Source organism: Ixodes scapularis, unplaced genomic scaffold (assembly GCF_016920785.2).
Source record: "Ixodes scapularis isolate PalLabHiFi unplaced genomic scaffold, ASM1692078v2 PGA_scaffold9__187_contigs__length_104089568, whole genome shotgun sequence".
NCBI lineage: Eukaryota > Metazoa > Arthropoda > Arachnida > Ixodida > Ixodidae > Ixodes > Ixodes scapularis.
Window position 1 is genome coordinate 49,456,345 of NW_024609884.1, and position 25,748 is coordinate 49,482,092.

The 25,748-nt window shown below is 43.8% G+C and overlaps 1 protein-coding gene across 1 annotated transcript; it reads right to left on the reverse strand.

The window, feature by feature from the left end:
• Positions 1-876: 876 nt before the first annotated feature.
• LOC115311420 (type 1 phosphatidylinositol 4,5-bisphosphate 4-phosphatase) lies at positions 877-24,202 on the reverse strand. Its single transcript, XM_029970081.4, has 9 exons — positions 23,818-24,202; positions 21,239-21,393; positions 11,330-11,436; positions 10,933-11,071; positions 8,739-8,788; positions 8,571-8,655; positions 7,883-7,934; positions 4,557-4,630; positions 877-3,101 (listed from the first exon to the last, which is right to left on the reverse strand). The coding sequence occupies exons 1-9, from the start codon at positions 23,891-23,893 to the stop codon at positions 3,072-3,074; spliced, it is 768 nt and encodes a 255-aa protein (XP_029825941.1). The 5' UTR covers positions 23,894-24,202; the 3' UTR covers positions 877-3,071.
• Between the last annotated feature and the right edge of the window lie 1,546 nt (positions 24,203-25,748).

Sequence of the window (25,748 nt, forward strand, 5' to 3'; positions counted from 1 at the left end):
CTTCGTGGTTATGTGCCGTTTTCTATGGTTTAGTTTAGATATAACCACCAAATATATTTAAAGTCGTGAGTTGTTCAAGGCACACACACAATATTAAAAATATAAATGAAATACGATACCCATTTGTTGTGGCTTCTAAAATGCTGCAAATATATTGAATACAGGGGAAAAAAGTTGCACAGCCACGCAATTTTGCCAACTCTCTCTCCTCCATATTTCTTCTTCCTCCCCAGTCCAGTTTTGGTTTCCAGCAGTTGCAGTTTTTGACTATAAAAAATATATGCGACGCTATAGCAAAATAGTGATCCGGTAGTCTTCCGACACCGCAAATCGCCTGGCAAAAAAATAAAAATGTTTTTGGAGGTGTCAGTGTCCCTTCAAGCACTGCTTCCGCAGTGGTTACGTGTGCCACTCAGATAGTGTGCAATTCGGTCCGAAAGCGCTCAACGACAAGCAGACTACGCAGCGGATGTGCTTCAAAGTTAACCAAAGTCATACGCCCTGCGTCTTCTGCGAGAGCAATGGTGACTTCCGGCTGCTTCAGTATCTGGGTCATGATAGCCATGATATTTAGCCATGATATAGTTTACAGAATGTCACCACCCCAACAATGTCGCCCTATTTCTCGACCGATTTAACGAGGCTGTCGACACGCTAAGCAGCAGGTCTACCAATTCAAAACAGTTGTTAAAGTTCTGCAACTTTCCTGGGTTAACATAGAGCCCCTGAAACCAAGAGGTCATATTGGAATTAAAGCTACTATTAACGCGCTGAATAGGTTCTGTGTCACCTGTGTCACATGAAAATAATAATTTGGAATCACTAATTTGGCAAACTTACCAAGTGAATAAAAACAGACTTTAATTAGACACAAAATACCTTTTGATGTGCATTTAATTTCCGTTCTTTTCACAAATAAAGGTCATAGACAATGTGCGAGACAGTTGGTTTTTTCAATACATGAAACAGAGTGCCGGTACATATACAGATACACACAAAAAACAACCCCCCCCCCCCCCCCCCCCCAAAAAAAAAAAAACAGAAAAAAAACACACATAAAGAATGTGTTTCTGTCACCGACCATGGTCGGTGACAGTTTCAGAGTTCAGGGGAAGCTCTTGCCACCTCTTCCTGCTTTCGCAGAGCGAACACTGGAGAGGAGGTCGCCGACTCTACCGCGTTCACTCTGCTAAAGTGGAGAGAGGTGGGAGGAGCTTCCCCTGAACTCTGAACCTGTCACCTACTATAGTTCCCTATGACTAGGGTTCGGAGTTTTCGGTTTAAACTGATAAAAGTACGCCGAATTCATTTTTGAAAATTTGCTTTTAAACGAAAAAAAGGCCAGTTTTTAGGTTCGGCATTTTCCATTTCCCTATAAAAGTATATGTCACATCCTGGAAAAGGTCACTTTAACCTTTCGCCACCGCAGAGCCATGGCGAAAAAGTGGAACGACAGTGTCTATCGAAACGTGCCCAAATATATGGGATACATGGATGCCATTAAGACGTTTTGGTTTAATGTGCGCATCATCGATCGGAACGTGAAGTCCGAAATGCCGCATGACTTCGCCATGTACGAGCGTGTTTTCAAACTTGTAAGGAAGACTGACTTGATGCAAGCCCTGCATGTTGTGTTGTGCTTCAAAACGTCGCACCGTGTCTCTTTTGGCGGTCACAATCGGTTGATTGGCCGATTTTGGCTCAGGCAGCGCTTCATCTCCTCAGCCTGCCAGAGTCCAGTGTTAGCATTGAAAGGGCATTCTCGAAGCTCAGGGTCATATTAACAGGAAAGAAAGAGTGCGGATCAACGAGGAGAAACTGGGAAGGTATGCGTGTGTGTACTATAATAAGATCGTGTAATTATGACATACAGAAGGCGAGTTCCATGTTTTTTGGGCATAGGCTTCATATCAGACTTGTTTTTACTTCTGCATTTTTTTTCTTGATTCTTTTACAGTAGCACACATTTTCCCAATAAAGTGTCCATTTCCTTTTCAATATATCTGTGCCGTTATTTTTTTGAGTGATCAAAAATTCCAGAGCTACAAGGATAATCTGATCCGGTGTCCGTTGCTGTTTATTTTATATTCACCGGAAACTTTTGTGGACATAAATATACGCCAAAAAACAAACCGAAAATTGAAGTTTAAAGTAAACACAGAAAAAAGTATGCCGAATTTAAAAAAAATAGAAACCGAAAACGCGGAACCTTACATATGACATATTTTCGATTGAATTTAATTTGGTCATATTTGCACATTTCACCTTTGTGACACAAGTAACACAAAGCAACAAAAAGAAAGGCAGTCAGAAGGCACCAGCCAATAGAAACCTTTATTAAAGGGCAACTCCGGTCAGAAACGAAACCAAAATAAATGACTGCTATCGTTTTACCAGAGTACTCAACTAAAACCGATTTTAAAGATGCGACCAGCTGCTCTTTAGCAGGTGGCAAGCGGGTTAGCCTTTAGACAAGTAAGCGACACGTACCGCAGCACCACCGTGACGTCACACCGTGGTGGTGCAGCAGTTAATTCCGCAAGTTGTACTGCGTACTGCACCTCCACAGTGACGTCACATTACAGCCGTACACCTGATGACCAGTGTTGCCATCCCTCTTTAGCAGATAGTTTCAGTTTTGCCGCAGACGCCCGAAATCAAACTTTAAGCTGCGACATTTATATCATAACTACTAGCAAAATCGAAAAAAAAAAAAAAAAAAAATTGTAATTTAGGGACATTGACAGAGCTGAAAAGTTTTCATCCTCAATTTAAAAATATCGACCGGAGTTGCCCTTTAACGAACATGCTAACCACACAAACTTGCAGCATAACATAGGCAATCTCTACCCCTGGTGCACCAAGCTGTAGGCAATTTATGCCCAAGCTTTCGACTTGTGCAAAACAAAATAGAACAAACAGAATAGCAAGGAAATTATTAACGAAATTTCATCAGTCACTCTTCGTGGCCTGGTGTCATTTCACGTGCAAAATTGAAGGGAAGATGTTATCCATTCCCCCAAGCCTTGATTACAACCCTCGAAGTCGCAGCTAGAAGAGCAATCCAGCACCTAGCTTGCAATACTGGTGCTGTCAACCACCTAGAAATAAAATAACAGAATTGAAGACAAATAACATTTTTCTGACCTTGCACTGAGAGAAACATCAACATATGTTTTCTTTACACTAAAATAGCCACGAGAGCTACACTAATAGTCTGTGCAGGTGAGTTATACGGCCAGGGGAGCACAAGAAAGGAGGATCATCGTCATAATAAATCTATTAATCAACTAAGATGTGTTCATTAACCTTTTAAATATTGAAGATAAAGACATGGCTCCAATCAAAGTTTCTGCGAGTCATCGAAAACCACTAAATAAGTAAACTTCAGAAAGATTTGTGGCGAGTGAGAAGTGTGGCGGTGTGCTAAAGTGACCACACGCGTATTACAGGCGCAAGGCTAGTGGTGCAAAAACGCGCCCTCGCAGTTTTTCCGCTTCTTGCATCCACATTTTCGTACCACCAGTATTGTGCTTCCTGCACGAGTCTTAACTAGTGCAACATCTGCCACAAATATTTCTAAAATGTACTCATTTAGTGGTTTTCGATGACGCTCACCAAGTTTCTAACTGGAACCACACCTTTATTTTCAATAATTAAAAAGTTCTATTATCCAATTCATTGCGTCATTTAGCCCCCTATATTACGTCCCCTTGCCCGTATAACTCACCTGCACAGGCTGCATTAGTGTAGCTATCATGCTTTTTTAAACAAAAGTGTAAAGCAGAAAAAAAAAAAAATTATAACCCATTTCATTCATTTTTTTAGTTATTGTATACTGCAGACCAAATGAATGGTCCAGGCAGGAAGGGCAGAAGGGCAATACAGCAAATTTCTTACAAGTAAACATGGCATATACTGGTAGCCCCACAGTGCTGCAAGGTGGCAAGGTATTAAGTCAGGCATTCAAGAGGTCAGAGCAGAACAATGGGCAAGTAGTTGGAGGCAGCATGAATCAATTTTTGAGTTTTAGAATTCAGAGTGAAACCACAACATACACTACATAAGAACAGTGACTGATTTCTCATTTTGTGGCCTCGTTTCATGTACATGCATATGAAACAAAACAGAAGGGCCATGTGTGTATGAGAAGGTTGGTGCCCCTGACACAGTGAGATTGTCCAAAATCTGCAAGCCCGAAAGACTTTGTGGTCCTCGGCTATCGCAACAAATGTTAGCACTCACAGTAGTTTACTTTTAAATTCACCAGCTCGCAGAGCGCAGAAGTCAATGAAGCATAGATGACAGCTTCTCCAGTCCATATTTCCGAGGGTAAAAGTGCTAAAAACAACGGACAAGTAAAAGAAACGAACGACACAAACGCTCTGTGTCGTTCGTTTCTTTTACTTGTCCGTTGTTTTTAGTGCTTTTACCCTCGGAGATATGGATCACCAACTAGCCCAAGTGCATACCCTTCTACAATTCTCCAGTCCAACCCAGACACAAGTCTGGAAATCGATGAAAGGATACACGGAACAAAATTGACACTAGCTTGCCTCAATTGTGCTTCGTTTCATGCACAGCAACCAGAGGCCGTGGACGAGGAAGAAGACTGCTAGGATGAGTCCCGCTGCAAGGATACACAACAAAGCATTAGGGTGGAGTAAAGTGGTCACACATCCATCTTTCACCACCCCAGTCCTGCTAGCTCTAGGACACCTGAAAGCTGCATATTGCAAGCTTTCACATCATCACTGCAGAAAAAAAATAATAATCAGAATAAAAAGATTAAAAATGTGTCCTTGTTTTTATTGAAACTTTTGCCTCTTTCAGCTGTGAAATATGTAAATGCTGTATACAAACTTAACTCATTTACACTGTTCCTCTGACCCAAATTTCTCCAAAAGCTGTGAGCATGGCCTCCTGCCCATATGTATAGCACTGAATGAAATAAAAGTTGAAATAAAAGTTAACTTAGTTGAACCTCACTGACAGATTTTCCCGGCTGTGATATTCACAAACACCGGTCCCGTTGAACTACCATAGGAAGTCGGACACGTCCGTTAAAGGGGAACACCGCCGATTTTTTTTCTACCTAATCCAAAAGCATCATTTTAATGCGGATGGCTTCCCGATTCCGAAATGCTATCTCGTTTTCCCAGAATCACTCTAGTTAATTAAAAAAGTGATAGTTTGTTCGCTGCCGCAACCGAAAGAAACATCATTCTCCCTAGTTTTTCCCCAGTTTTCCCCGCCACCCCAACGCGAAATCACCGGCGGGCAGCGAGGCACGAGGCCGGCAATCGGGTACGCTCGCACCCACCTTTCTCGCAGTTGACAGTGAGAAAACCTGATCGTTCCTGCTATGTGGAGTTGACAATAATCTCTATTTGCACAAAGTATGACTTTGGCCTACATACTGAACTATGAGAAAATAAAAAAAAAAAAAAAAACGGAAGCAATTCGGATTTTGAGAAAACAGTTTTTGCAACTCGATACGCTCAAGCCCGTGGCTCGCTAGTTTCTTGAAATCGCTGGCAAGTCCGTTCCCCTTCTATCAGAAGCTGGCACGTACGCTGGCAAAGGTATGTCGACGAGTACATTTTTACATACATACAGTACATATTACAAACCATTTGACAAACCAGGCAATGGCTCCATCGTATATTCATGGAGCTCAACGCCTGCTCCCTAAACCTCTGTAATACCAGATAAAAAATAGCAGTGTGTCGAAAGTCATGTCTAAACTCAGACTTGAACTTTGCGTCGACGTTTCACTTCTCATCTTCAACAGTTCGGCTGTGTGAGTGGAACTCCGAGAGTAGCCCGAGCAAGATTCGATATTCGAAACAAATATAATGTATATAAAAAAAGAAAAAAAAAACAGTGAAGCAATTGTAAACAACAAATGTGACTGCGCCAAATGGCGACTATAGTGCTATAATGTGCACCATTTTTCTCAATATTATTAGTGCTCCTCTTTGGACGGATGTTGTAGTGGTTACAGCCGGCTTGAGTCAGCACTTGCCACTCTTGAAGCTTCTCCAGCTGTAGAAGGATACTGAACTCGCAGCACGCGGCTATAAAGAAGCTGTCTACTCAAGCCCGCAACTCTATAAACTATTCTGAGCATAAGCGAGATTGTTTCACGCAACGCTACTTCTCTTGGCACACAGTTCATGCAAATACCTTGAAATGGCTGACCCCCATTTTTTTTTTTTTTTCTCCCACGAAAACAAGGGTGAAACAGAAGCTTTTCCCAGCACTGTTCCTACAATCTACCGCAGAGTACAGATTGATACCCACTGCAAAAGAACTTTTAACCTTGAAGCTGTGAAAACATAATCTAGAACGCGGGCACCCAGAAAGTTGCTTCGTGGCTGCCCGGATCGCTCGGATCGCTCGTCCACCGGCCCGCTGGTGACGTACACGGATAGGGAAAAGTAGGGATTTTTCGTTAAGAGGAAGAGATTGACCTCTTAAACTAAAATTGAGGTCAGCGATCAAAGTATAAGACGGGAAGGGTTTCGCGCGGGCATATTCCATTCAGCACGCCAGCCGGTCGTGGGCAGACGGTCGCAGAGTCGGAGTGCCTGCTAGGCCTATCTGCTGTGCTCGCTTGGTCGTTGTCGGTGGAATCGTGGCCGTTGGAGCTTCTCCCGGGTGTATGTGCATCCAGCGTTCTTGTTCGTCGTGGTCTATTTCAAGTACTTTTTACTTTTTTCTTGCTGCTTGAAGTCGGGACGCGTGCGAAGCGCACATAGAAAAATAAACGTCCGTTGGTCGTCGCGACCGCAACCCTGTCGGCCATGCTGATGTGATCGTAAGAAGTGCGTAAGACAGCTTCAGAGCTTTCGTAGGATTTCGTCGTAAATTGCGCAAAATTTGCGAAAATTTCGTTTCGTGAATACGAATTTGTTCTCAAGTTTCGTCTTACGCATATTTTTGGCGTAAGATCGTTTTGTGAACCTGGCCTCTCCACTTCCGAAAGTCGCAGGAAAGGTAAGACAGACGCAGACGACGTTGCGAGCAGACGACGTTGCAAAGGAGCAGACGACGCTCAGATAGGGGGTCGCGATCAGCCAATCAGGGCTCGGCGTTCTGACGTCACCGCTACTTCCTTTCTCATGCGCAGAAGATGAAAATGAGCCCACTTGCGAGGTGTATTGTGTCAACCACGTGACTCGATGCCGTCACACTCATGCTGCTCCACTTGAGTCGAATTTCCCGCGTTCGCACCGCCGTGTGTGCATCACACTTCAATGCTTTGCACGGGTCTGCCAGAGGCAGCAATTGACCTATGCAATATACTGTTGCACAATAGTTGCTTTCTGCCTCCTCTATAGACTCTTCAAGAGCATTATTGTTTGTGGAGTTACCCAAGGTCATGCATATTTTTATTGCGGTTCCCCAAAGAACATATCAACAAGGTTCTGCATACAAGCTGCATCAACTCTATGTAGGCAAGTCTAGCATAGTTTCTGCACTGTTCTAAAAAAGGGAGGTATAAAAAAAGGGGGGAAGACAAACAGACATATCTCTTTTCATTGACTAGTGCCAAAGATGTCAGTACTTGATGTGAACATCACTGAGTGGAAAGAGGAAAATAAGCACTCCCCTTGCCCCTTTATCAGCAAGGCTAGGTAGCAGCGCTGCTGAAACTACCTAGCCTTGACAATCTCGTACAGAAAAGTTGAAACAAAGTAGACTTTTTAAAGCTCAAAAAAAAAATGAGCTAAAATGCATGGTTGCCAAGACATTGAGTTAGAAAAAATAAACTGAACAAGACAGAGCCTGAATTTTCTTGACATATGTCGATTACATGAGCCTGAAAAACGTGAACTATGACAAAAGTTCTAGTTTGAGAAGGAGGCACACATACCCATGTAGACCCACCAGTACCCCGAACTGTGTCGAAGGAAGATCGTCGATACCTACAAGGAAATTGGAGAAAATTAAAAAAATTTCAAAAGCCACAGGAATACACTAAACTTGCCAGTCACATAAACATGTCCAGTCAATTTACAGGACTTGACACCACATGTAGAAGAAGAGTTAAGTATCTCATAAATATAGTTTTCACAGCTGCCTTATTGGTTGTACAGTGGGGAACAGAATTAGCGCAAGCATAACATAAGCACCTTTTGACAGTCTATGTCAGGCCAACATTCACAAACATCTACTTTTGTCCCCTAAGCTCCGACCACCCAATGAGCACATTGTCCTGCACTAATAGTTTCATGTGAGTGTTTCAGCAGTTAAAAAAAAAAAGAGAAAAAAAAAGAATGGTGTATCTTACTCGTGCTGAGTGTTGTACCCTGTACACCGAAGGGCACAGCATCCAACCATTTTTGTTCGACTCACCATCCAAGAGTGAGGTTAGCTACTCTTTGGAATGTTCGACAATCGTCTAATTACCAGAAATGACCGAATGACCACGAGGTCATTAAGTTAGCGTTTTTTAATGATATAAAATTAAGCTATGAATAAAAAAAGAAACGGAAGACATCTTTTATCTGCCTTCTTTGTTGTTGAATGTACTACAAAGCAGTTGCAAAAAAGTCCCTCACCATAATCAGCAACACAGCGACCACGATCGCCATTCCCACAACTATGCTGACAATGGCCTTACGGCCAACACGACCAATGGAAGACCTATAAAAAAATGTAAAAAACAAACAGAGCTTTGTAAAGATCAATTTTGTCAGCAGATGTTCAGAGAATGTTAGTTTCCATACCGCTTTCCACAAAGCCTACATGTGAAGCTTGAACCTGGAGCAGTGTCCAGCTGGAAAAAGGAAGGGAATACTCAACAATGCCACTCCTCAAATTTGCCACTACAATTGTAAAATAGCTACAAAAGCAGCCTATACCCGCCGTATGCATAGCGCGACCAGATGCCCCGTTTTGGACGGGACAGTCTAATGAAGCCTCATGTCCCGTTTTCGTGGGAACATGCATAGCAGTAGTTGCGAAATCAGTACTAAGCAAATACATAGAAGGAAACGGAAAGAATGTTTTCTTGTTACAGACGTAATGTTGTAAACATAAACATACTATAAAATATACTGTGTGCAAAAGCGTAGTTCTAAAGAATCCTTCGCTCGCTCAAGCACTCGCAGAGAGAACGCGCTTTCGAAAATCAGGCGCCCGCGCCCGTGCCGTTGCTGGCACTCAAAGTCATATTTTGAGCTGAAGTGTACGTCCGCCATGTTGGTTACAGCGAGAAACCAGCGGGGCGACAAGCATGTACAGTGGCCCAATTGTTTAATAACGTCAAGCAAGCGTCGACCGCCGGGACGGCCAGCGCTGTGCCACGGAGAAATGCGGCGTCACGGGAGAGATTAGGCGCGTGCGCACATACCTCTTTCCGTTGCGAGCGTCGTCTGCTTGGCTATTCCGTTGACCGCACACAGCCCCTGTTCATTATCTGCTGGCATAGCTAACCGCCTTTACGCAAAGATATGAACAGCGCTTGCTTTTATTTTCTCCTTTTTTTTGATACTACTCAGGCGTAGCATAAACCGCGCATCCATCTCTAGTTTAATTTACTTTTATTTTATTTCATGTTTGCGTTTACTTTTGTGAACACCAACAAAAATGAAAAATACGGCGACGCGACAAACTGAATGCAACGATGCATTAAACTATATACCGCAAACAATGCTACGAGCCATCAAACCAATCCAGTGCTTTCACCCTGCCACGTGACATCGTGCTTTCACGTGCAGTTGTATCCAACGGGAAGGCCACGTGACACATTTTTAGCAACGGACTGGCCAAGATGGCTAGTAGCGTCGGCTGCGGTACAACGCAAAGTAAAACGGAGTGTAGACAGGGTTTCCGCTTGGTATTTTATACTATCAACTGCGTTGTTGCTGTTGTCATCTAGCCTATGAAGCCGGGTAGTTACACTTCTCTTTGACCAGCGGGCGCTCGTGCGCATTTTTATGCCTCCTTGAGTGCCTATAGCGTATAGAAAAACGGGAATGTTTTGTGATTGTCGATGGGCGGCATAACGCAAAGGGATATAGCAACAACAGTCGGGGTTATACAGGCTACCGTCAAGAGGATTGTGAACGCATTCCAAGAGGAGGGGCGTATCGGCGATGCACCACGACACTGCAAGCGCCCTACCCTCCTTTGCTACGGAGTAGCGGCTGTGTACGATCAACAGAACAGCCTAGCAGACGACGCTCCCACCAGAAAGAGCTTTGTGCGCACGCGCTTAATCTCTCCCGTTTCGCTGCACGCCTCCACGGCACGGCGCTGGCCGTCCAGGCGGTCAACGCTCGCTTGATATTATTAAAACATTGGGCCACTGTACATGCGCAAGAAGACCATACAACAATACTAACCCTTAGCTCACAGGTGTGGGTGAGGATCGATGACGGTGAGCAATAGGCCTCGATTGTTACCAACAATGCTACGAAATTGACAAACAGCAGAGGAATCTCGATGCAACAAAGATGGCAATGCACAGAGTGTTGCCAGACATTTGAAAATTCCACGTATGGTCTGTTATACTGAATGCTAATAAATTTCCTTAATGAGCCATTTAGCACACAGCACGACAGCATCAACCTGTTTTTCTGTGCGATGCATAGTATTCGCATTTGGCCCGCGTTTCTAACAACATCTTGCATATATATCTGAATGCCAAAAAAAAAAAATATATATATATATAGTGTAAACGAGAAAATTTTTTGCAGGGACCAAATTTACGCGAATCGCCTACAATTCGCAAAAAATAGGTCCGGTGAACAATTCCGGTAAAATGTAAACACATTGGAATCTATACTGAGACCCCACTGCGTCGCGAAAATTAGAACCCGCGAATTATTCCGGAACTCCAGCTTTGACCTAGAACGCGAAATATTGAGCTCGTGAAAAATAAGTTGTTTACAGTATATATATAACAAAAGCACTCACCACAGAAACACTGTTGCAGTGACCGCAGACGAACCTACAACATGGTGCTGGCCTGGGTTCTGCAGCCACAGTTTCCCTTCGGCTTCGAGATTTGCGTTTGTCAGGTGCGGGCTTCTCCTGCACATCAATCTCGGCGGAGCTGGCACCCAAAAACAAGCAGAAGCCCCATCTATCACTTTTCTTTTCCTTTTAATTTTATACTAGTTGGAAACAAGGGAGTGTGTTCAATTATCAAGTGTTTTAACAGAGTATACATGCAGCAAGGACAGAACCCGATAGCCTCAAACTGGCACGCTTCTGTGTCTTGTTCTATTTGCATTCTATGCTGGAGCCAAAGTATTAATACACTTCCTAGAAGCATGCAACCCTTCTCCACATAAGCAGAAAGGACACTTACCAACCAACCCTGTTGCATTTTATCTTGGTGGCTCCATTGCTATACATGAGAAGCTTGTTGCAGGTGCACCTCACAAACCTCTTTCCTCGAGGAGGATTCCCCATCGCCTGAAATGTTGAGATAAGAATGCAGCATGTTCCCATTCAATGACATGAAGCCGGTTAAAGGTCACACAATCCCACCCATTCTCTGAAAGCAGTTAGAGAACAGGCCAAACAGCACAAGTGATGCCAAACACAAAAAGCTAGGGTTACGAGGTTTATTCATGAATGCATTGAAGGGGCACCAAACCACTTTCTGCGAGTATATTCATCCGACAGATCCCTCTGGTTTCTGCGATAGTTCTGAGGTAAACAATCTTTGACACCTCAGTTTGGTTTTTTAGGATGCTCAAAGCCTATAGACTGAGTTAGGACCATAGACTATCACAGGAAGTAGTTTAGTGCAACTTCAACTACCTCGCATCTGAAGGTCCTTGAATTTGATGAAGCAGGGGTATTATTCTCTGGTCTTGGCAATCATGACAGGTCCTACACTCGCTTCCTCTCAAGGTGAGCTGTACTGAAGACTTCTCTGAGCCATCTTAGTCACTGCAGGGATAAGGGACTGCTGTCATGAGATTTTGCCATGATAAAGAGTGATGTCCTAAGCATGAGGCCAAATAGCGTGCAATAGTCTTGTTTGGATCATTATATTCATTGTGACTCACTTCATAATGAGAGCAAGGGCCCAATTTAAGCGTAAAGTTGAACTGGATTTCGGCTGAATTAACTACGAGCACTGGTTTATAGGGACACTCACTTCACTGGCAGTATTACATGGGGAGCCAGCACCATCTAAGGTCCTTGTGCATTTTGGCAGCTTTTTTTCTTTTTTTTATAATTTTGAATTATTCTATAGGTAGCTTCATTCAATGCAACACCGTTTGCTAGGATGAGCAGCATGTTTTAAGAAAGTCAATAAAATATTCTTAGTCAAGTATGACAGAAAAAATCCAATATTAATTGGTATTCTTTTTTTTTTTTAAAGGTTATGTTGACATTTTAGCACTGTTTTTGAAGGCGGTCCAAGCACGCGCCTTAAAGGGGAACTCCGCCGACATTTTGAGCTACCTAATCCAAAGGCATAATCTGAATGCGGATGGCTTCCTGATTCCGAAATGCTATGCCGTTCTCCCAGATTCACTCTAGTTAATTAAAAGAGAGATATTTTGTTTGCTGCCGAAACCGAAACATCGTTCTCCCTAGTTTTTCCCCAGTTTTCTCCGCCGCCTAAGCGTGACGTCACTTGTGTGCAGCGACGCGCGGCCGGCAATCGGGTACGCTCGCGCCCGCCTTCCTTGCGTCTAACAGCAAAAGAACCGGGCCGTTCGTGTGGTTTGAAGCTGATAATTATCTACATTTGCACAAAGTATGGCCTTGGCCTACGTGCCTAACTATAAGGAAGTAAAAAAAAAAGAGGAAGCAATCGGGATTTTCATAAAACCGCTTTTGCAACTCGCTACGCTCAAGCCGCGGCTCGCTAGTTTCGTAATATCGCCAGTAAACCCGTTCTCCTTTTACTAGAAGATGGCAGGTTACTGGTCATGAAGATTGTGTTAAAATGACGATTAAAAGAACTTCGCAAACCACCAAGCCAAACATCAAGGTGCAATGGAATTCATTCATTCATTCATTTATTTTCTGTGCTCATGAACAGCTTGACGCCTTGGTAATGATGCACAACAAAATGTTCACAGGTTAGTTACAACAGTCTTGAAAGCTACGAAATTTGAGTTAAAAACATCAATATCTGCTCCCCTGAGAGTATTGTAGGAGTGTTGAATACGGGTCATGGGACTGGTTTGGAATGCGTATAAAATACACAAATACACTGTTCATCTCAAAATAAAGAATATTTTCTTGAAGATACAATAGTGCGTGAGGTACAGAAAGACATCATAAATCTTTTAATTAAAAATAAGTTAACAAAAGTTGCTAAAAAAATATGTACCCGCAGTTTTTCTCTTTACTTTTTGAGTAGAATGCAACGCGTTCAAACACCCATCCACGAGAGCACTTGGGAAAAGGGTAATTCTATACAAGATTTTTCTTTAAAATTAAGTTAGTTTAGCACAGTTTCCATCAGCTGTAAATCTGAATGCCTCCCTCAACAACATTAATATTTTCATGGTTAAATAAAAAACTTTTTAGCCCTATATAAAATTTCTCCGCAATAGAATAAATTAAAGACGTTTTCACCACTTTTTCTGCAAAGAATATTGCACGCCAACCATTTAACAAACCAGGCAAGGCTCTATCTATCATATTTTAATGGAGCTCAACACCTGCTCCATAAACCTCTGTAATAGCAGACAGGAATAGCAATATGTCGGAAGTCATGTCTAAATTCAGACATGAACTTTGTTTAGACGTTTCACTTCGCGTCTTCAACATATCGGCCGCGTGAGTGGAACTCCGAGAGTAGCCCGAGCTAGATTCACCGTCCGAAACAAAGGGGGGGTGATAAAAAAAAAATAAAAAAATAAATAAAAAGATAAAAAAATCACTGAATCAATTGTGAATAACAAATGTGACTGTGCAAAATGTCGACTATAGTGCTAGATCGTGTACTATATTTCGACATTATTAGCGCCCTTCTTTAGACGGGTGTCGTAATGGTCACAGCCCGCTTGAGTTAGCGCTTGCCGCTCTTGAAGCTGTTCCAGTTGCTGAAGGAAACAACTCGCAGCTCGCGGCTATAAAGTATTCCGAGCAAAAGTGAAAATGTTTTCCGTGACACTAGTTTTCTCGGCACACAGCTCGCGCAAAAGTACCTTGACGTGGCTGGCCTCCAATGCTGCCGGGGAACGCTTTTTTTTTTTTTTTCTCCCACGAAAACAAGGGTAAAGAAAGAAGCTTTTTCCCGGCACTGCTTCTACAATCTATCGCGGAGCACATATTGCTACCCATTGCAAAGGAACTTTCAACCTTGAGCTGCGAAAAAATTATCTCGATTGCTGGCGTCCAGAAAGCCACTTCGCGGGCCGCGGCTGCCCGAGTCGCTCGTCTGCCTGCACATTCATGACGTACGCGGGTAGGGAAAAGTAGGGATTTTTCATTGTTGCCAGTAGAGAGTCGCCTCCTGGAACCCTCGCGGCCAGCGTAACTTGAAAATTCAATAACTTCACGGAAAATTTTTCTTTTCTTAAAATATTTTGGTTATCATTTGGGAAAGGGTTATTGATGCGGTCTGCAAATTTCCAGCCAAATCGAAGTCTACCAAAAAATCGGGGGAGTTCCCCTTTAAAGCATCCTTCGAGAGGGTAGTGAGAGGGTGCAACACCCATAGTGCTTTAACTCCTTAAGTGCCACTTTTTTTTTATTAAAAAAAGCAACCTAAAAATGTTATATATTTTTACTAAGGAGTTTTAGTCTAGTATAACAGATAAAATTTCAAAAGTTTATTACGCAAAAATCAGTGGCAGCGAAAAAAAAAAGCGCAAACTAAAACGAGTGAACCACTGGACGAGCTGAGCTTGTCGATGGCGTTCTTAGTCAGAAAGCGGCCGAGCTCAGCTTGTCCAAGGCACTTAAAGGGTTAAGATAACACAATCTATTAAAACTTTGCAATGATTAACAATTTAGTTTTTAAATATAAAACACATCACTTTTTTTTTATGAAGGCTTAGACACTGGAAAGTTAGTCGGCCTTGAAGTGACATCAGTCTGGTGCCCTTGTTGTAGCTGGGCAATTGGCCAGCACAGTATAAGTGACGACCTGGGGTCTTTAACATGAAGTGCACAATAATGATTACATGACCTTCCGCCCGTACGATGCTTGTTCAAATTGAAATAGGCAAAGGTGGTGATTATATGCTGGATTCTACAGCACTAGCTTTTGCTCCATGTACTCCCAGATGCAATGATTGTCTATGTTGTGTGTTTGCAAAGAAAAAGAGACAAGCATAATTATCTCGTCATTTACTCTTTTTAGTAAAATTAAATCATTCACAAATCCTATGTTTTCAAAGATGTGCCTCCTTTCTCCCAGTCTTAACTGCTTAATCTTTATATTTAAGTTTGTTTCTTCTTTTGCTTTTCCCTAGGAAATACAGAATCCTGGTGCAATGCTTCATATCAATTCAAGTACTGCACTATGATTCACAAGAAAGAAGTTTATTGGCTGAAGAGCAGAGATTCGAACTATTTTCATTTGTTCTAATACCTCCAGGGGGAAAAAAAGCAAAAAACTAGACTGGGCTTTTATCTCCAGATAAGAAGAACATGTGATTTCTACACAACAATGAGGGCACCTTCCAGGAAATTATAGGAGGGAGGGAGGGGAAGTTGCACCGATAGTGGAACTAATACAAAAGCGGGTCCGATGAAACTGTGTCACCACAATCAGTGAAGTATATTATGCCCAAGAGACAAAGGGGGGAGGAAAGACAGTGGAGAGCTTAGGAAAGAACATCTTTGATAAATAACTGTTACTGTACTCTGCTGCACAAACTGTACATGAGCAATTGTGATCCACAAATAATTTTAGTGGCAACTCAAAGAAACAGTCGTGTCTTAAACTCTTTTCATGGCGCGCTCGTCGAAATCGATCAACCGTGATTGATGATTTGCCAGCCCCGTGGCAAAGCCTCCGACGCATTTCTGGACAAATCACGGCATCTGGTGGTTAGAATAGACAGTTTCAAATTCCGTATAGTTTTTGCACAGCACCTTGACGAGATGGAGATTTATTATAACCAAACACGCAGCCAAGGAAGAGCGCTCTGTACTGCAAACATGGTGTCTTCATCGCGCGGCGCGCCTCCTCGAAAGCGTTTGAAGTCTCGCGATTCGGGGGCATCTGCTGCCTTTTTTGCTGCCTATAGACCGTTCCATTAGGGTCATAGCAGAGAGGGTAAAAGAGAAAAAAAATGCACTCCCCCTCTCCCCCGCAAGCCGTCCACTCAGCCGAATGGGCTGTAGCTAGCGTCCGGCTGGCGTGCAAACTCTGTTTAAAATCGCGTCATTTTGGAACTTTCAAGCGCAGATGCGCAGATTTTGGTATTCCAGTTATCGTGTAATACTATGCTAGATAAAAAGACTCGCAGGGTCCAATTGCACTGTTACCTGCGTGCAAATAAAAAACAAAAATAGGGAAAACTGTGTCAGATTGGCCGGTCTCTTTGGCGAAAAGAAAATCCGGTTGCTGTACCTTTTTTACTATACAAAAGTTTGTACTGGTGTAGGCCTTTAGCGACCATGAGTGCAAGTCTGAAATAATAAATAAAAACGTGCTCTCCTGCCGCAATACACGCAGTAGTTGAGGGTAGTACTGCCGGCTGACTCAACTGCTATTTAAGTAACGGAAAAAAGATATGCTAGTTTATCATTTAGCAAAATAGAACAACAGAGAGCTATAGGCTGATTCTGGAGTAGCCACAACTATCCTAAGAACGCGAACCACTTCACAACGGCAGCCACGAGCGAGAGTTCGGTGTTCGGTAGAGCCCGCCGATACAGCCCAAAGATGGAGAACGGCAACCTCCCGGTTTGTCGTCTGCTAGCGGAGTCGGCGGCGTGCCCTCTCTCTCGTTTTACCCCGCCGAACCCGCTGAACTTCCCGGATGTGTGGAGAGGGCGCTGCGGTCGAACAAAATGGTGTCGGCCAGGGAGCGCTAAATGGAATGGTCTATAGACCTTTGCAAAAAGAGCTCTCTGGCCACCGCCATTTTGAGATTCGAGCAACGCATGAGCTGTGGAAACCCGGTCAGCGCGACTCCCCACCTGCATTGTGCATTCGGAGTTTGCCGGCTTTTTTTTACAGTTTTTACTTAATTGCCTGTTCAGGCTTAACCTTTGTGTGTTATCTTCCACTTTGAGATCCAGGGAATACTAGGGCTTGTAGTCTGCCTGGTCTTCGCAGGAAACAAATGAAGAGAGCGAACGTCAAGCAGTCCATAATGTGGGCCGTTTAACATTCTTCGAGGATTATTTCCATTGAGATAATCTCCAAAAAGCCTTCCCAGCTATGTTCCCAGTCTTCACAAAAAATAGCTGATAGGGTCAGACACGTTTGTTCATTTGCTTTGGTGCTGTGCAAAGAAAGGCAGTTCTCTTCAAAACATGCCCTAAAATAAGTCGGATTCTGTTCGATCGTCGTGAAGTAACTGTCGTCGACACTGTATATTGGATATGCTGCGTTATTTGAGACTTCTCAAATCCTGTTTGGATAACGTGGCACCGTGGGGTGCATACAATATATCTTGTTCGACTGATGACTCGTTGAATTTCATGTTGTGAGCGGGGATTACCAATGCATTTCGGCTATCCTATGTGGCCAAATATTTTCGACAGTTAAGAAATCAACATAAAATAAAACAAACATTCCAGTTGCATTTGTTCTGTCGCGCATGGACTCACCAAAAATAGCTTTTATTTGTTAGCTTTTGTTTCCAAAAATAGTACACTGCTTTCTTAAAGACCTTGATAAATTCTATTTGCCACAGAACACAAAAGCAGCATCCAGAATTGTGCCTACGCAGGCTGCCACAGCCCACTAACGAGAAAATCCATAGCCCAGCGCAGTCGGGCAACACCAACGTACACCCTCAAAACCAGGGAAGAGCATTGCAATTCGCTTCGTTCGAGGCTGCTGCTCGCAAGGTCTATCTATACTAGTACGAGTGAGTCGGGAGATGATGTCACATCATCCGATTTTAGTCCCAACAGCAATGATTTGTCAAATAAGCCCGGAACATTGACAACTGTGCATCTGAAGGTGTGTTTTGGTTTCGGTTTTTATGTTCTTCGCTGGCCTTGTGTGAAAGTCTGGGCAGTTTGTGCTTGTGAATGCATCTGGTGGTTAGATTAGACACTCTAATTTGAGTTTGTGCATAGTCTTTTTCCCCACGAAATGGCAATTTATCGTAATCAAAGGCAAAGTTGAGGAGAGGAAGAGCGCTTTTCGAAAGGTGCGCCTCCTTGGAAGCATTTCGAGTAGAAGAATCTGGAGTTGGGCAAGTTGGTACATCTTAGATTCGAAAAGCGCCAGAAAACAAGGACAACAGAAGGAATAGGCGAAACGATGCGCTTCGATAGACGAAAGCGCATCGTTTCGTCTATTCCTTCTGTTGTCCTTGTTTTCTGGCACTTTTCGAATCTAAGCATTTCAAGTCTCACAATTCAAGCATGGCTGCGGTCAATTTAGTTGACGACACTAGCACGAGCGAGTCAAAAGATGATGTCAGACCATCATACTTTAGTTCCGACAGCAATGATTCGTCAAATCAGCCCGGAACATTGACAGTTGTGCATCGGTAAGGCTTGTTTTCGTTTTGGTTTTTACATACTTTGCTGGTTGTGCGCAAGTCCGGAAAATTTGTGCTGATTGTCAATGCATCTGGAGGAGATAGCACTGGGAGGAAATAGCGCTCGGAGGAGATAGCGCTCGGAGGAGATAGCGCACGGAGGAGATAGCACTCCGTTTTGTGAACGTGGCGTCTACACGAAAACATTGTGGGGGATTCCCATCCGAGTTGAGAGATTTCAGATGAGAGAAAGCAAAAAGAGGTGATGTCCGGTGGCTATGGGATCAAAATGTATTATATCTTCAACAGAAAGACCGGCGCGTAGTACACATGATGAGCACTGTACATACTGAACAACTGCATCACAAGCCTCCCCCAAAAAATGGAGAAGCGGCACAACTGCAAGATATGTAACGTGTGCGAAATTGAGTAAGACAAATGTCTTTTCCAGTCCCTGCTACATTTACGTGTATTTTACCACATCCAGAAACTGCTTCACCAAATGGCGCGCACACCACAATGGTTGAGACTAGCGGTAGAACTTCATAAATTATTTATCTACAGCACTAAAATTTGTAGCTCCTTTACTAGTGAAATTTGGCTTATCTTGTATATTTGAACTGTTTTAGCTGTTATTTCTTGCTGACATATTTGCATATCTTTCTCATTTTTGTAATGTTGGCGACAATAATTTTGGTCTTCATAAAATAAAGGGATACTACAACAAAATTTCTGGCCTTTTTTCGTTGCCTATACGTGTCCAAGGGAGCAGTATCACATCAAACACACCCATCTCATGTTGAAAAAGACATGAAAAAGAATTCTAAAACGAATTAAACGATTAGCAAAGGGCACCTGGTGGATGCTGCTAAAGACTTGTTTGTAATGCCTGTCTAGGAACTTTGACAGGTAGTGACAATGCCAGTCTCGCCTAGAACTATACATGCCTTGAACCTGATGTCATCCTGCCAGCTCTCCGGCCAACACGAGAGAAGAGGGAAAGGACAAACTCCTTTCACCTGGGGACTCTTTTGTGTGTCCCAGATTTTCCCAGACATCACTATTCTCCCTCTACAAGATTATAGAAGATCAACCCATCACTCAAGATTCATACAAAAGCAGCTTTGAGGTTAGTTGCAGTGTCCTGATCGCTGGCGTGCTTCGGCCGCTTCGGTGGCTGGAACGGCTAGGACATCCTGTCGACATCAGCCTCGCCGCAGCTTTGCTCTCCCTGAGACAATCTACGTCATGACTGCACTGGACGTCGCGTGCTCTCCGGAATCCGCTGGCTGCTCTCCGAGCGCTTGCCATATTGAGCCATTTATAATGAAAAATTCAGCCATCAGGCTCAAAATACAAAGGTGTGATTGTCATTTGTGGATATTGTGGATCATATTCAGCCTATTTCTGAACTCGACAGGTATATTTCAAATTTTGTTCATTTCAAATTTTGTTCAAATATTCCTTTAAATGTCGCATAATTTATTTGATGCCTATTGCAAAATTACGTCATTAAAAAGAGTATTTATTGTGCTACATTTTGATATACTGCAACAAATTTTAAAAGCAAATGTTAAAAAAAAAAAAAAAAATTACTGGGACCCTCCAAAATGGGCAGTTTTCCAGTGTTAAAGGGATACTTCAACGAAATTCGAAACATTCCCGTTGTAATCAAAAATAGGTTGACTATGATCCACAATATCGGTAAATGACAATCGCACGTTTGTATTTTCAGCCTGGTGGCTGTATTTTTCGTTATAAACGGCCCACTCTGGCAAGCGCTCGGAGAAGGCCCAGCGGAGACCACGTGACATCCAACGCAATCGTGACGTAGGTCGTCTCGGGACGAGCAAAGCTACGGCGAGGCTGACGTCGAGAGGATGGCCTAATCGTTCCAGCCACCGAAGCGGCTGCTTTTGTACGAATTTTAAGTGACGGGTTAATCTTCTGTAATCTTGTAGGGAAACAATAGCTACTTCTGCGACACACAAAAGGCATTCTCGGGAAGAGGGGAGTTCCTCTTTCCCCTCTTTTCTCGCTGTGGCCGGAGGCGAGACACTCACCGTCACTAGCTGTCAAGGTTTCTAGACGGGCATTACAAGCGAGGCGTTAGCGACATCCACCAGGTGCTCTTTGCTAACTGTTTAATTTGTTTTAAAATTCCTTTTCGAGACTTTTTTAACAAGATATTGGTATGTTCGATGTGATACTGCTCCTTTGAACACATATAGACCAAAAAATGAGCGCCGAAATTTCGTTGTAGTATACCTTTAAGCTGTCGGCAGCAAACAGTTGAAATAAATGGGTTTTCTTGAGTACTGAAACCAATACCGACAGGGGTACCTCAAGAGTTGGAGTGCCAAACAAGCTGGTGCTACCATACTACACCAGGACCATTTCTCCAAGCAGTTTCTTAGTGGCTCTCCGAAATTGATTTTTGTTTTTTCTTGGGTCTACCTAGTTTTCTAAACTTCCCCTGGCAGCAATGCCCTAACATGATTTGTGAAAGGATGAGTAAAATGAAGTCGTACAGGTTTCTTTAAAGTTAAAGCATAATTGATGCACAGCATATTTCCAAAATAAGAAAAAAATAGATTTGGTTATTAAGGGTTGGCATTTACCGTTGATTCATAGCATCGAGGACATGTAACCACATAATCATGTGGAGTTTGGGATATGTCAATTGCATAACTGCAAACATCGCACATTCTGGTCAAGGCAGGCTTGAAGTCAATGCCTGGGTAGGCAGGGGGAGGGTAATCATCTCCTGTGGGAGCTGTGGAAAGAATAAATACACAATATGTCACTATTTAAAGCTGAGACACCCTTGGAGATAACATATGAGTACTTCTTGTCAATACCACCAAGAAGGAGACTAAGTTCAGGCACTAGTGTGCTGTCCCCCCCCAAGTCAATATTATGGACAACAGATATTACAAGCTTCACCGTATGGCAACGCTATGCACATGATAACAGCTTTCTAACCTGAATTCACTCATTTTTGTTGTAATTTTCCACTCTACACATTAGGTATCCTCATTCAAGTTGGAATTAGGGATTCATTCTGTAGAGTGCTGATTGACCCTGGCTTTCAGCCAGGGCCAATCAGGGAGAAACAACTTCCATTGCTCTTTTGATAGTTCCTTCTTCAGGTGTAATTTGCATCGACCCAGATCAACTGTGGCTCTTTCAACTGTTCCTATCTTCCCAAATCTTCCAATAGATGTTTGTGTTAAGCTGACACTCTTGAAACGGTTCCAAGTACAATATCCAGAGAGCTGATCAATTTAAATCCAGTAGCTAAAATTCAGTTGACGGGGGAACGAGTCAAAGAGATTCTGACTAAGGCCCACTTCAGACAGGGAAATTTTCTGAGAAATTCTGGGGTTGCTGGCGAGTTGTTCCCCTAGGCCCTTGCAGTGCAACACAAATTACTGGGATGGGGTATGGATTGAAATGGGTAAGAAAATCGAACAAAGAGGTGATGGCAGCCAATCGGAGACTTGCATGTGACACCTCCTGTGGTGGTGATAATAACTGACAAAGGGAACAGACTTCGTTCTGGTTTGCAATGGATTGTTTTCAAGGCTAAATGGTTTTAAAAGAACAATCAGTATTTCGAAACCCTACCTGAAGATATAATCAAACATTACTATGCATAAATTTGTGTTGTTTTTTTCTCCACCATAGTCACCACGGGCCCCTGGTATGGGGCTAACGCCTGACTGCAGTGGCCTCACTCTCCTCCCAAGTTCAATCAATAAACAAAGAAACTAGCATGAAAATTGCAATTTCAATGGTGATGACAAAACATAGTGAAACGAGTTGCTGGTTGTGAATGCAAGAGGCCCGTGTTGTTGGCATTGCAACATCAAAACGGCAGGAAATGTGGCTCTGTCTGAAGTGGGCCTAAGAAACAGGGTTGCCAACAATTGCACATGTTGCAGAACCGTCCCATTTTATCAGAAGGCCCTTATCAAGACGGTCATACTTCTCTGTGGTTGTATCAAACAAGGCACGTATGGGTTACAGTTGCAAGCACTTGACTGCTGACAGTACAGCAAAGCACAGCGCATGGTCAAGGCTCGTGATGGCTTGAGAAATATGTTATTAATGTGAAACGGTCTGTCTAAATTGTGCAATACATTTAAAATTTTAATGATGCTAATAACAAGACACAGCAATTTTAGCTTCGGGAGTTGCAGCGTGTGAACGCGGGAGGCCCATGTTTCTGGTGTTGCGACATCAAGACGTTGGAAAAAATTGCCACAACTGAAGCGAAGGAAGTGCTGCATCCAGAGCGTGTAAGCTGAGTGTGTATGGCTACACAGTTCACACGCCCTTGGTCTCTGTGGGACATACGGTAGGAAGGTTACCCAATCCCACCGTGGCAACCCAAGGTAGATGCTGTACATCCAATCCGAGTCAGGGACATCCAACAAACCCCCAAACCATCCTTGGAACGACGGCATAAGTTCACATAGTCAAAATCAGCTACACAGACCCAGAGCGACCCTTGCCTACCAAAACAAGCGTACCACCCCACGACTAGTTCATCAATACATCTCTCACTGAGCTGATGTTCCATCCATGCGCTCTTTTCTTGACAAACTCCACGTCTTGCACGGATCTAGCTGTCTGGTCATTTGGGGAAGTCTGTTGTGGTATTTTTGATGAGAAGCGCACGTGTAGAGCTTTATTCGGTGTTCATGCACAAGTCCTCATATTTTTGACTGCATAGCCACTGTAAGCTGTCGGCGAGTGCAGCACAACTGCAGTAAAACATCCAAGCTAAAGACAAAAAATAAAAGCCGTAAAACCTTTTTTTTGTATGTGTAGCACAAACCACCTCATGGCATGCTGCAATCCAAGTTAAAGACAAAAAAAAAAATGTAAAACCACTTTTACTTGCTTCAGTAATGAGGTGTGGTTCTAAAAGTGTGTGTGTGGGCGAGTGTGTGTTTCCTTCAATAAGAATTTAAAGGCACTCCGCAGTGGGGCCTTTCACTGCAGGGTCTTTTCAAATACCCTCACTGCACTGTGGCAGTGAGGGTATTTGGAAACCTAACGAGCTCCCCAGTGATACACGCACCGTACGACTTCCTTTCGGACGGCACTTGTAGGCGCGAGTGGAGTACCGTCGGACGGCACTGTAGACACAGCCTTCAGTAAAATGCATTGTTCAGGAATACAGACATACCGGTCGGGTGCGCTGATGAATAGTTGGTAGTTCTTGCTGCTGACGGTAGCAAAGGCGATGCCTCGACAAATGACATGGTGTTTGCAAACAGGATGAGCTCCAAACTTTCGTAAACTTGTGGCCTACTGTTACGGGGACTGACCAACCGGCGACCTATGTTATGGTGCCAGGAAAGTACAGTTTAGCGGTTTAACTCGGCTGGCTCGGCGTCCCACGCTTTCGCGCGTTTCACGGATCCGATCCGCCCGATGCCGACCGGCCGAATCCGACCACTGAATCCAACTGGGTAGACCACTGTGGGGTAGACGTGCTTAGCGCGATAAACCGGTATCCCGCTCACCCATGCGTTCACCGCGTTCACCACGGAAACGACGGAAAAGTGACCAGGGTTGCCAGGTAGTTTCTAGTTGAAACCGCCAAAAGCCAGACGGTGTAGCCCAAAAGGCCCAAAAGCCCCAAAAGCAGTCTTGTACACGTTACTAAAAAAAAGTAATCGATTACAATTACTGTTACTCTTGGCTAAAAAGTATTCGATTAGATTACTTGATTACTCGACAGCAAAAGTAATTGGACATTACCTTAAAGGACACATGCAAAGAAAAAAAAAATTTTTTTTAGACAGCTTAGATGGAAAAAGGATGTCATAAAACGATTTTACAACGAAGAAACAAAATTTTTAGAGCTATATTTACGGCGCTATACGAATTTGTAGTTGGCGCTCGCGGGAGCCGCCGCGGGTCACGTGGTAGGCCCGCGCGCCGCCGCGCTGCGTCGCCGCCGCACGCTGAGCGTCAGCTGAGCGTAGAGCACTATATAGGCCCGTTCACACACATGCGTCCGTAGCGACCGGAACGACCGGAACAACCGAAACGACCGTTGCAACGGTCTGCAACCGTCAGTTGCCATAGCGACGGAGGGACGCACGCACGTGTCGTTCCCGACGCAAGGAGTTGGAGCGAGCCCAACTTTCCCCGATGCGTTGGAAACGACCGAAGCGACCGCAACGACAGACCAATCACAGGTCGAGGAGAATGGGTCGAGCGCGTTGCATGCCGGCATGCCGGTCTGCCGGTCGCGGGTTGCCTCCTTCTGTCTGCAAACATGGCGTCGGTGGTGATCGTCGACGTCGGGGTGAAAGTTCATCGTTCCGCGTAAAAGCGCTAGCCTTGACTGTGAATTTTCGTCGTGTGTCGCTATGATAACCCAGCACGTATTAGAAGGGAAGATCCACCTACTCGTGCGGCGATGTCGTGGTTGTACTCTCAAGACAGCAGAAACTCCCGTGCCGTCGTGTTTGTTTACTTCGACTACAGTGGTGCTTTCTGAGCATTCGTGTCCTCGAACATCGCCCGGATTTCTGATTTGGCGCATTCCTTGCGTGTGCCCAAGTTCAAGGTATTACTGGTGCGTACCGTATAAAGGATGCGAATTTTTTACTCGTTTTCATCGCCCGAAAAAGGTGATTAGTGTTAGCAATCCTGAACGCTCGCATCGTCTGTCAAATTATATTTCTACGTTGCTATATCGTTGCTAAGATTACATCGTCTTTTATAATCGTAGAAAAGGCGTGTGGCGAGATTTGTACTGTTGGCAAAGTCGTGTATTAAAGTCGTGATCGTGCAAGACGGCGTACTGCATCTCTTTCTTCTTTTTTTTTTTTTTTTTTTTAATGCACTACCCTGCAAGTTTATCCTGAAAAGAGTAATAAAGCTTGAGGTCATAGAAGACGGTCTGTCTATTTTCTGTTACGCAAGTGAGTGGCAGCGCGTCCCCTTCTTTTTGGAGGCACCGCTGAAACAGCTGACGGCAACGGAGAGGCGGTCGCCGTGCTGCCGACCCGCTGCGCTTGTTGCAGTGGTTGCAGGTGTGTGTACGCGCGGCGCAGAGCGGTCGTTCCGGTCGCTTCGGTTGCAACGGACGCATCGCGCTCG